At 38.6% G+C, this 12,991-nt stretch overlaps 1 protein-coding gene across 1 annotated transcript in view; it reads left to right on the top strand.

Annotated features, from left to right (window-relative positions):
• Positions 1 to 3,360: 3,360 nt before the first annotated feature.
• Positions 3,361 to 12,991, top strand: part of tlr22.S (toll-like receptor 22 S homeolog) — a 34,224-nt gene continuing 24,593 nt past the window's right edge. The window contains exon 1 of the mRNA XM_018256139.2: positions 3,361 to 3,702. Within this exon, the coding sequence (XP_018111628.2) occupies positions 3,361 to 3,702 (342 nt within the window). The remainder of the gene's footprint in view (positions 3,703 to 12,991) is intronic.

Below are 12,991 nucleotides of genomic sequence, written 5' to 3' on the forward strand. Positions count from 1 at the left end.
ATAGTGGATATGTGATAATGTATTTTATTTGTCACAGCAGTGGTAGGAGCTTGCCAGAGTACTGCACAGGTACACTTTAGAGGAGGTAGAAAGGAGGTTCTCTCCTGTGACTGCTCAGCAAGTTGATTGATACAGACGCTACTACTGCTTGTGCTGGTGACAAACTGCTTGGATTTCCTATCATCAATGCAGATTCAGGGCTGCCAGAAGGGCTGCTGAACTTCTCTCAAGTTAGCGGCAGAGCATAGTAGCGATCGCTTGTTAAATTCTGGCTTTAGAATATTTCCTCGGGTTAGGCTGGCAAGATCCTATTTATTTGATAAAATGTGAATAAATGCTGTGGTCATTTTACACCATCTCTGTCTCCTGGTTCCATGAATAACTATAATAATGGGGATCAGTGGGATGTTTCAAGGCGAAGGGTCAAATTGAGGAGTCCCCTTGTCATAAATGAGATCAATACAAGATGACGTAGGCTGACGGACTGTCAGGGATTTGATTCCTTTTTTTCATTGAATAGAAAAAAAGGTCTGAAATTTGAAATTTTGTAAATGTGTTGATAGAGATGCCAGACTGTCCAGCAATGTGCAGAATTTATAGAATTGAAAGGATTATAGCATGTAGTTGTATGTGGTCTGTAATCCTTGTTGTGTTTTCCTGTCCTACTATTGAGATAGACTACAATCTATATTTTAGAAAGGATGGATTTATCCGGTTTCATTATTATGCAAGGATAATTACTGTGGATCTGAACAGATGGCAGAAGTTTAATAATGAGATGTGAGTTTCGAGAAATTGTCTGGGTTAGCCGTAGGTTTCCAATGCAATTGAGGCTATTTTGTGGGGGGCGGCAAGAGTTGTTAACCCTTCGAGATTAACCGCAACAGATGCCAGTTTGTTATATAATTCCCTTGTGTTCAAAGGCCCTTATAATGATTTAGGACTTATTTGTTTGCTTTTACCCTCACATACCATCATGTATACTGCTGCAGCTGTCATCTCCATTCACAGGAATTGTACTGATAAAAGAATATGAATTCAGTTTCAAGCATACATGTTTTGATCTGATGACAAATTATAAACGGTACTATGAGATGACATTACTGATGTTCTTATACCCTGAATTAGATCACATGATTACCTGGCCATTAATCCTTAGTGGTATTAATCAAAATAAATGAACATATGAAGCAACATTAGAGAATCATTTCAGTTATCTCACAATTCCTTACAGGGTAATAATCAGAGGTGAAATTTTATATTTTTATCACAGTTTGTACGGCAAGTGCAAGTAAATTATAATCCCTATTCATTCCCTGTCACGGACGGCACCCTAAATCCTGAACCAGTGCTAAGCACCCTGTTCTCGGCTCTTGCTACCGCCTTTAACAGCCGCTTTCATCATGGGAGGAGCCCTCGGCTAATTGGATGCCGCCAGGTCTTATTAAGAGAGTTGCCAAGTGAAGGGTTCTGGACAAGCAAAGGGGCACGCCGGTAAAGCAGAAGTCTTTTGGGCAGAAGGTGCAGTACAAGGTGTAGACAGAAAGTGAAGTCAGATCAGGCCGGGTCTGGGCAGGCAGAGTACAAGCAGAGTCAGACAGGCAAGGGTCAAACCAGGAGATCAATCAAGAGGGATACGGATAAAGAAGAGTCGGTTACCAGGCAGGGTCAGGATTACAGAGATCAGAATCGTCAAAACAGGCAGGGGTCACAACAGGAATCAGATAACAATCAGAATAATAGGCTCAGAAGCACCAGGAACTACAAAATATGATCCTATAACGGGCAAGGAAAAATAAATTTTGTGGCTTTAAATACTTTTAAACTTTGCACCACTGCGTGCTGGTGTCATCACGCCAGCACGCATGTGCCAATAAATAAGGAAGTAGCGCACCTCGCGCGCCTTAAGAAACTGAACTTTTAGAGGAGCAGCAGCGTGGGGGGCATCCCTGCAGACCTCCTCCCACTAGACCACCAGGGTAAGTTATTACATTACCAAAGAATCAAGAGTACATAACTATTGGATCCAGGGTTCTCCTTGACTCAATAATTTATGTAGCTGATTAACCTTTCATTTCATTCTGTGTATCACTCTTTTAATATTAAAGCTTAATTGTGTGGGTGTGATTATAAACAAAAACTAAATGCAGTGGGTTGACTTATGTAAGCCCTTCTGATAGCAGACTTATTTCGTTAATAGGGTCCCTAACTTTATAGTACTATGTCAATACACATAATCCCATAAAGGCACTTTAACGCTTATGTAGTGTATAAAAATATCACATGTGAGGTGACTGCCCTTCTGTGTGGGTGATAATATATAGGACCGTTAAGCAGTCTGAACATTGCTGACTGGATAAACATCAACATATATTACATTTTCATGGAAGCAATGTCTGTTGTCCAATACATTAATCAGTTTATTACAAAAATGAGTAATCGTTTTGTAAGAAAGTGGAGAATTCTTAAATGGAAACACCCACAGCATTATATATCAAAATATTCCAGTTAGATCTAATTTTGTTTGGCATGTGTAGTTGACGTCAGTGGCTCTGCACACAAATAAATATTAAAATAAAACAAAATAGAAATATTAATTGAAAAAAAAGCTACATTGGCCCTAACACACTGGGATCCTAGGCAGGGCCACCATCAGGAGGACATCATGGGGATCATCCCAGGCCAGTTGGCTTCTAAGTGTTAAGGGGGTCCCAGTCATGCTGCCCTTTCTGGATTAGCTATGCCCCTCTTGAGTCACTGAAGTAGGAGATGAACCACCAAAGTAGGAGACAAACCACCGAAGTAAAAAGTAAACTCAGGACCTGAACCACTGAAGTAGGACCTGACCCAGGAGTTGAAGCAGAAGCTGACAGAAGGAGCCGAAGAAAGTAAGAAGACTTGAAAGGTAAGTTCCGCTGAGCACTAATCGTCTTTTTTTTAAAAGAAAAACCCTGCCCACCAATTTTTTTTTATCTTTATGGAGGGAACCTCGCTATCATTGGTTTTTTTTTTAGAAAAAAAGTTTTTTATGGGGTGCCCTGTCCATCAATGATTTTCTTATACTTGGGGGGCCTGGCCACCAATGGTTCCAATAATCCACCCCTGAACCCATTACATGTACAAAAAGCTTTTATATGAAGAAACTCGTTGAGAATGAATATCTCACATTTGCATGCACATTTCTAAAATTGCTAAACTTTTCATGAGTTGTTAGCACAGCTGGTGCAGCTTTCCTTTGCACTATTCAGCTTTAAAATATAATATACATTTGTCAATAATGATGCTTTTATCATTCAGTGTGTTACTATAGAACCCATTAACAGAAATTGCAAGATACACACAAACATATATTCCAATAATATGGAGAAAACCCAGTATCTGACCTGGTGCCCGGTGTTGCTGAACCCCATCTTCTTTCTCCATCATCTTCTTTCTCCATATTCTGTGCAGCGTGGGACGCCAAAGGATTCCTGCACCTGGCCAATGCATCTTCAGCAAAGTTCAGTAGTTCAGTTCATTAGCTACTTCAGTAACCTCAGTAAGGAAGCTCCATATTGGCGAATGCACAGTTGGAGCATTTCTCTGGTTCGCTACAAATGCGCATGCGCCGAAAGTGACGTAAATTTCCAAAAGCAGGAAGAAGACCCGAAGATTAACGAAGCAGATAAAATGAGCTTGGGTGCGCTGACTCTGCAACAAGAGGTAATTAGCATCTTTGGGGTATTTACTTGTGATAACTCCTGTGCAGGGGGGGTGGAAGGAGATGGGACTAAGGAGGGTAAGGGTTTTTATTAGAAAGGGGGTTTATTTCTCCTTTCCTTTAAGGCAATTTATTTACACACAGGGGTGACAATTTCAGGATACAAAACACAAAAAAATAAATCCTGCCCACTGGGCGCTATATTCACACATATGAAGAGTTCCCTTACTAAACTGGGCCCCTCATGTACTACCATCAAGAAAACATTTGTATTGGGGTCACCCCTGTATTTACGATTCTTCTGGGGGATTGCTCAGCCTCCTGGCTTTCCGCAGTCAGGCAGACCCTCTGTCTCTTGGTCTCGACTCTCTCCACACCTTGCAGTGGCAGGCAGCACCCCAGCTTCTCTGGGAGTTCCTCACACAGGCAGGTGTCCTTCCTGCTTTGTGCCCTGCTCTGAGAGACATTCCTTACAGCATCTCTAGAAATAAATACCTTTCCACAGGACAGTCTCTCTCTCAATCAATTTTAAAAATTTGGATTATTTTGATAGAATGGAGTCTGGGAGACGGAAAAATCCATAATTCTGAGCTTTCTGGGTTTCTGTATATATATCAAGAGGACCCGCACTCCTTGGTTAGTGAACCAAAAATATCTTTATTTATCAAACTTGTGCATCCTGATATATATATATCTGCCAGTAAACGCTCGCACTCTAATCCAGTTTTAAGATACTGTGGGCGCTAGGTCAAAATTCAAGCATGTAGCAATTAGACAGGGACCCGCACTCCAAAGTTCAGTGAAGAAAATTAATATTTATTCATACTTGTGCATCCAACGTTTCGGCCCATGCCTGGGCCTTTATCTGATAAAGGCCCAGGCATGGGCCAAAACGTTGGATGCACAAGTATGAATAAATATTAATTTTCTTCACTGAACATTGGAGTGTGGGTCCCTGTCTAATTGCTATATATATATATATATATATATATATATATATATATATATATATATATATATATATATATATATATATATATATATATAGAGTGTTAGCTCAGCAGGAGATTCTAGCATGGTAATGGTAGCATTTACAATGGTAAAAAAAGTAGAAGGCAAAAATGGCTACAAAACACTTGCAAAGAAATTTTTAAGTGTTCCTGCTGTATTTTTAGCACTCAACCTCCTAATTAAGAACTTAGTTTACCAAAACTGAGTAAAAAATGTTGAGTTACTTTGCAAACACTAGGGGAATACATGCATGCTTAATGATGAATAATGATGAAGGAAAACCCCCAAATGTAAACCCCAAACATTCTGTCTTATGTAAGTACAATGTTTATTCTCATTTTAATAAGGCCACTATGCTGTATGCTTTAATTGTATCACATTACATGGCACACAGCTTTAAAGGTTGCCAGGGACAAAATAATATTTCCAAAAGATGCACTTTTTTCACTAAACAAAAAGTGTTTAGCAAAACCCAATTAACTGAAGCAGACCAGGTAGACTTATTATTAAATTGTTGTAATGAATTGTCAATTAAAGAGAGCAGAGGTAATATTTCCAGAATGGAATATTATTTCATCATATGTTGACACTATACATTATTTAAGAAATGCATTTCTTGTTAATTGGTAAGCAAAGGATTATATATTTTTAATAAAGAACAAGAGGTTGAACACATACTCTTGCAAAGCATGCTTTTCCCAAATGCTGGTAGGGACCAACTTTTGAAGATCTCCTTAAAGGACAAGGAAAGTGTAAAATAGAATAAGGCTAGAAATGCTGTATTTTGTATACTAAACATAAGCATGAACTTACTGCACCACAAGCCTAATCAAACAAATGATTTCTGCATTCAAAGTTGGCTACAGAGGGCTGTCATCTTGTAACTTTGTTAAACATCTTTGCAAGACTAAGACTGTGCACATGCTCAGTGTGGTCTGGGCTGCTTAGGGATCGTCATAAACAAAGCTGCTTGAGTTCTGCATGGCTGGGAAGTAAGGCGGGGGCTCCCCCTGCTGTACATAAGTATGATTGTTTCCCTGCTCAGCAGTTAGGGACCGTCTGACAATTCCTATCCACAGCAGTAAATGAAGGGAGAATTTCACTGCATACAGTCAGGTTTCTTATAAAAACGGTACACATTTTTTAATCAAAGTACATTGGAGATAGGTTTCTTTTTCATTAAAGAAAGTAAAAATGGGATTTTATTTTTTTTCCTTTCCTTGTCCTTTAAAATGTACCTTTAGGGACAAATTAAATAGTGTTGATAAATGCACTTAAGATTAGTACCAAAATTGGGAGCTATTATCTAGGAATCAATGACACACTTTCCACTACACATGAGACAGGGTGCACTGGAGTTATTTCCAAAGATCTTTTACTTGCCACCTGAGAATTTTTCCTTATTTGTTCCACTCTCATAGAAAGGAATCAAAACACAATACCGTCAGTTGAAACCACATTCTGCTTAATATTTTTTTCCACGCAGTAAAATCCTTCTTAAATATACATAGCAATGCTGCCCTTATAAAATAGGCTTGGAAATTCAAGGATACTTAAATGCAAGTTGCTGGTAGGGATGTAGCGAACTGTTCGCCCGCGAACTAGTTCGCGCGAACTTCGACCGTTCGCGTCCGCCGAATGTTCACGAACGTTTGGGAACGTTTGCATTTTGAGTTCGCGTTCGATCGTTCGACCATTCGACCATTCGAATTCCTTCGACCGCTAAAAATCGAACGATTTCCATTCGTTCGAACGATTGTAAGCATTCGATCGAATGAAAAGCATTCGATCGAATGGCTTCGATCGTTCGATTCGAATGAAAATCCTTCGATCGAACGATTAAAATCCTTCGATCGTTCGAATCGAACGATTTTAGCGGGTGTTCGAAGTTCGCGAACTGTTCGCGAACGTTCGCATTTTTTGCCGGCGTTCGCGAACACCAAATCGGCAGTTCGCTACATCCCTAGTTGCTGGGCTACACTGATTGCATTTAATTTTTTTAAAATCATTTGCAAGGGTATTTATTTAACATCTGCAGATTTTCTGCTTGAATTTTCTAAATAAGATTTTCACATTTCTGTGGGCAACTTTATAGAAACAGAAAATAATTTTAACTTAATTTGGAGAAAGGTTGTAGGGGGGAGATCCAAATTTGCTTTCTTTTAGCTAATAATGCTGTCATAAATTCTGGTTTGAATGCAGTGTCTGCCCAAATGAGAGAAAATGTAGTTATAAACAATGTTTCAATGTTCCTTTAGGTTTTTAACATTTGTTAACGCAATTCCAAAGAAGTGGTTTTTTTTTTAAAACCTGAGGAACAGCAATTCCTGGCGCTGTACTTATATTAGGTATCAGTAGTAGCAAGGTGAGTCCTTATTCCCTATAGCAAGTTGACCAATCTCATTGGTTCTCACTCACAAGCTCCTCATCACAGTACACATTGATGATGCTCAACTGTTCCTTTTAGTTCTAGACTGAGATTCAAAGTGGGTTCTGGCTTTTCAAATACACCTAGGTCCAAACAACCCTTCCAAAGTCTCCTAAAAAACGCATTGAGAAGCCAGCCAGTCCTGGAGACTGAAAAACCTAAAAAACTGACTTCTGCTTTATTGTTTCAAGACTCAGAACTAGTAGTGCAGGGAATAGAAAGAGACAGGCAGATACTGCTTTCAATTGCAATTATATTTACAGTATTATACATTAGTATGTGAAAAGATACAGCCACAAATTCAAAGCCTTTAGCCAGCCTGCAGACAGACATTTTACTTTGAATGATAATTGCAATACAGCTAGAGTTGCCATCTGGCCGGTATTTAACCGGCCTAGCGGGTAAAATACCTGCCAAGGCCGGGGCCTGTATTACAAATTTACCGGCAATGCAGTTGCCGGTAATTTGTAATACCCTTTAAAAAAAGCCCCTGGCCTGCCCCCAATTCGCACACAACTTACCTTTTTTCCAGCGCTGTGGACATCTCTGCGATGTTGCTCCACCCCTTTTGTGGCACATCATGTAGCTCCGCCCCTTTTACATCACGGACCGCCCCTTTTTGTGCCCACCCCCCCCTGGCCGGTAATCTTTTTGAGTAAAGGTGGCAACCCTAAATACAGCGGCTGAGTTTTTTATAAAGGAGAAAAGAAAGAAAGTATCCCTGTCTTTTTGATCAGGAAAAACACACAAGTAAAATCATTATCACTATATCTTTTGATATTCAATTAAACCATTTGATTCTGTGATTCTATATATATTGGTTCCCCACTTAATAAGTAGTCCTACAAAGTGCAAGTGCTTGACTTGAGTACATTAACAAATTAACCTGAATTGAGGTTACTGAAAATTAATATTTTTTAAGTGATATATTAACAATCGTTAATACTAAATGAATTGTTTATGAATTACAAATTACAAAGCATACACAATATTTAATTAAAAATTTAATGGAGTCCTAGTTTCATTTTATTTAAGCAATATATCACTTCAAAAATATTAATTTTCAAAAGATATAGTGATAATTATTTTACTGGTGTGTTTTTCCTGATCAAAAAGACAGGGATACTTTCTATCTTTTCTCCTATATAAAAAACTCAAACACTGACAGAAGTCAGATCCCCTCTTTTTAATCAAATTTACATAACTGAAGATAGATCATTCCTTTTAATTGCAATACAGCAGCATAACTAGCCATGTCTAAGCCTCAGGGCATGTTCCAGAAAAAATTTCAAAGTACAGATTAAAACAGTGTAAACAGACAGTGGATTCATGTTATCTTGAGCCATTACTATGGGGGGGTTGTGGATGCACACCTGAGGCCAATTTCAAAAAGTATAAAGCCCTGTCTAAGTAATTCAAGTAAATATGCAAGTGCATGTAATTTTGAAACAGGGTTTTTTTGTTACAAAGTTATGATCATAATATTGATAAGCCACCATACCACGTCAAGGTAAAACCCCACATGGTGGTCCCTAACTTATTTATGGTGGCTTATCAATATTATGATCATAACTTTGTAACAAAAAAACCCTGTTTCAAAATTACATGCACTTGCATATTTACTTGAATCATTTAGACAGGGCTTTATACTTTTTGAAATTGGCCTCAGGTATGCATCCACAACCCCCCATAGTTTTGTATTTGCCGGAAGCTTTGGCTAAGCTCATGTGGTTATTGCACCCTCATACCCACTCCTTTATATTTTTGGTGGTCCCCCTCACTTGTTGTGCCTTGGTTTGTGCAATCGCTCTTTCTTAAAAGCCATAGATGCTAGCGGCATGGGAGGATCTAGCCGTGAAAAAACCAACGTCCCATTAGACACTTCTCTATGTACACACACACTTATTGTGTCATTCATTTAGTTCTCCTTTACACTCTTTCATTCTATGCTTACTTACATACATACTCCCAAATACACATACACTTTCCCTTATCACTACCATACACACCTCCACATTTCACTTACACATGTATACACACTATTGTGCAACTGCACATATCACTCTACTTTGTTTTTAATTACAACACCTGACTTCTACTTTTCTAAAATGGGCGTTGGTTAAGGCAGTCTCTCCCTCTTAAAAGCCGCTCAGCAGTTGGCGGGGGAGGATTTAGCACAGAGTTTGAAACCAAAGCACAGGAGATGTTTACATAAAGAATTGGTACTACATAGAGGTAATATTCCTGTTTTGCTATGACTAAAGATAAATAAGTTAGGGACCACCATGTGGGGTTTTACCTTGACGTGGTATGGTGGCTTATCAATATTATGATCATAACTTTGTAACAAAAAAACCCTGTTTCAAAATTACATGCACTTGCATATTTACTTGAATTACTTAGACAGGGCTTTATACTTTTTGAAATTGGCCTCAGGTGTGCATCCACAACCCCCCATAGTTATCTTGAGCCATTATACACTGAATATATCAAAATTACGGGGGAAACTTGTAAAGCGGAATTTACCTTCCCCGTCTAGTCTAAGATTGTCTCCCCTCCAGCTGCATCCCACGAGAACTCTGCAGGTTTGTAGTTCCCAATTCAGGACAACACCAATTCAGTTTAGCGCATGGGCGCTCTGCTGGAGTAAATCAGAGCTCTGAAGAAGTGCAGTTTGTGTGGGCACAAAATGCGTAGGCTTTGTTGCACTGTCATTGCCACCTTTTCGCACTGTTTGCCACAATAAAGCCAATTTTTGGATGAAGAGTTAAGTGTCTCTGATGTTACTCCGGCAGAGCGCCCATGCGCTGAACTGAATTGGCGTTATTATACACTGAATAGCCTTATTCACAAGCTCACTACTATACACAACACACGAGAAATTGGAAGGTAGAATATTTTAGACAGTAGATGGGAGTGGGACATAGAATAAGTAGGGGAGAGCATAAAATATCTGATAACAGCAAAAGGAAAGAGTGGAGGGTGAGGGAGGCTGAATATAACAGTTTGGTATGGTTTGTATAAGGTTTACCTAGCAACACCAGCAAAAATTCAAATGAGAAAGGGTACCTTTTTAAATTAAAACATTCTAAATAAGAAAAGTGCGTGTTAGATCAGTTTTTTGAGAATTGTGCCATATATCGACATAGGAATAGATTATAATATAACACACACTGCGTTTGTCATATTGACTGTGATTCTGGGCAGAAAGCATCATCTTTCACACCAAAGTCCCATCCGTGCTTTGTGGATTTTCAGCTTTCACAGATAATGCCAAGGATTCACAAGGGATTACGATTAAAGTGTAATCGATATCAAAGGGTGTTTAGAGGACACATAAAAGTGATGCTGTGATCAAAGAGGGTTTTGCAAGCAAAGGCTGTTTGACAGATAAAATATATACATATATATGCTACACACTGAACTCTTTATGTGCTTATATTTTACATGGCTTTCTATAGACTCCACTACTAAATTGAGTGGCACCTTGGGGAACAATGGGGGAGGGCTTTCATGATTTTATTGGCTTTTCTACATTTAACCCTGCATGATAAATTATGTTGTCAGGAGTCACTGTATATTTTTATAATGTTGGATGGTAGAACAAATCTAAGTGAAAACACACACCGCTGGGGTTGGGGTTCTACTGGCAGAGATATGCACCCCACTAGCCACAACGGGCCCTGTAACTACTGACTTTCCTTGGACTGCTCTTGTGTCAGCCCAGGCCAGCAGCAAGTGTATTGCCATACCAACTACAGAAAGATGGGTAGGGGGTAACAGCCATTGAGATGCAAGGAACAATGTGCCCTTTATATAAATAATAAACATTTTCTGATTGCTTGACATTTAAACAAATTAATGTGCATTTGACAAATTGTAGATATTTTGTGAATATATATATATATATATATATGTGTAGAGATCCTGAGGTTTAGGTATGGTTTTACTGAGGCAGTTTCCCCTGTATTTGAACAGCTAAGTGGTCCTTTTATTCATCCAGGCAGCTGTGTGCCTTTTCCTCGGTCTATTGTAATTTGATATACTTCAAGGTTTGCCAAGTAGGTGGCAGTGTTTAAAGGGCAGAACACACACGTGCTATGGGCTCTTCCTAGATCCCACCTTGAGGGGAGGTGGGTCTGGACAGTGTCAGGCCCCATGTTAGGGAAAGTTTATTTAGTGGAAGGAGTTTATGTTATAGTCGCTTTAGGAACGAAAGATAGTGGGAGATATACTATCTGACTGCTATGAGCTATATCATCTGCCATTGCCCACTAAAGAAGTTAAAGGGGACCTAAAAAATAATCCCAAATCCAGTTTTATGATGTTAGTCAAGAAAAATAAACTTCACTTACACTATATACATGATTTCAAGCTACTGTCTTTTAGTCTTTCAAATCACAATCACGTCAGGCAGGCAGCAGCCATTTTGTGGACACTATTATTAAGACAGACTAAAATATTGCCAAATCATGGCAAAATCTTGTTTATGCACTAAAATGGGGAACCTGATTCCCATGCCTGTGCACTGGCTGCAAAATGAATGTAAGGAGTGCAGTGACATCTAGTAAATGCAGAATGGAAAGTGAAAGTAAATGCCTGCCTGCCTCTCTGTATAATTAGTAGTGATGGGCGAATTTGCTCTGTTCTTGGTTTCAGAACACTTCACACGTCCATTCATGCAACTCTCACAAGTAACATCTGTTTCTAGGAGTTGCATGACACATTGGATAATCCTATCACAGTAACTACACAGAATTTACACCTCTGTGAATTTCTTCAGATGTCACCTCTCTGAAGAGTTACAATGGGCCATTGTGATTGGATTAGTGGAAGAGTTTATATGCCGAGAATTTCCCACACAAGTCAGTTGAACTGAAGAAGCTGCTGGAATGAGTAGTGAAACGTTTTCATTGATTACTCAGCAAGTCTAGTTGTTTTTAGATTTACCTATATTAGATATTGAGAAGGAAAAACAGCAGCCTGCCAGAAAGCATTTCTCTCCTAAAGTGCAGGCACAAGTCACATGACTTGGGGCAGCTGGGAAATTGACAAAATGTCTAGCCCCATGTCAGATTTCAAAATTGAATATAAAAAAATCTGTTTGCTCTTTTGAGAAACTGATTTCAGTGCAGAATTTTGCTGGAGTAGCACTGTTAACAGATTACCTGTTAACTGTGTTTTGAAAAAAACATGTTTTCCAACGACAGGATCCCTTTAACATACGAGGCCACAGTCCTGGTTACCCTGTCCTGCCTACAACTTTGTGGTGTCCCAGATTAAACAAATACTAGGCAGTTAGCTTACGCGACATCTCCACCTTCTATCCAATTTTTTCCAATTTTCTCTACTATTCTAAGGATTTTAGCCGTTTGGTTTTTAACTCACTTTCATACATGACTATTTGATATATTTAATGAATTAATCTACTATTTGAGTAACTTCAAGCACAATCACTTATTTATTGCACTAGCACTTTATAATTGTATGAATTGTACTCAAAAATCTGTGAATGAACTCTACAGATAGGTGATTTATTTACTTATTGATTCATTTATTTCTTTGAACAACACATGAATTTATACTGTAATTTATAAACTTTGCACACATCTGTCTATTCATAACTGGGTATTTTTTTTATTAACCGATTAACACTTGCTGTATTTTTTTAAAAATTCATGAGGCATTAATTCAGAGATCAATTAATTGATGGTATATTTAATTATTAAATGCACTATAAACGGGTACCTATACCAATAGTTACCTTATTCCAATTTGTGTCTAGCAAGATTTCTTCATATATATGCTGCTTGAATTTTTTGCTTTTGGTTGCAGGCGGTGGTTCCTTTTCT

Source organism: Xenopus laevis, chromosome 3S (assembly GCF_017654675.1).
Source record: "Xenopus laevis strain J_2021 chromosome 3S, Xenopus_laevis_v10.1, whole genome shotgun sequence".
Classification (NCBI taxonomy): domain Eukaryota; kingdom Metazoa; phylum Chordata; class Amphibia; order Anura; family Pipidae; genus Xenopus; species Xenopus laevis.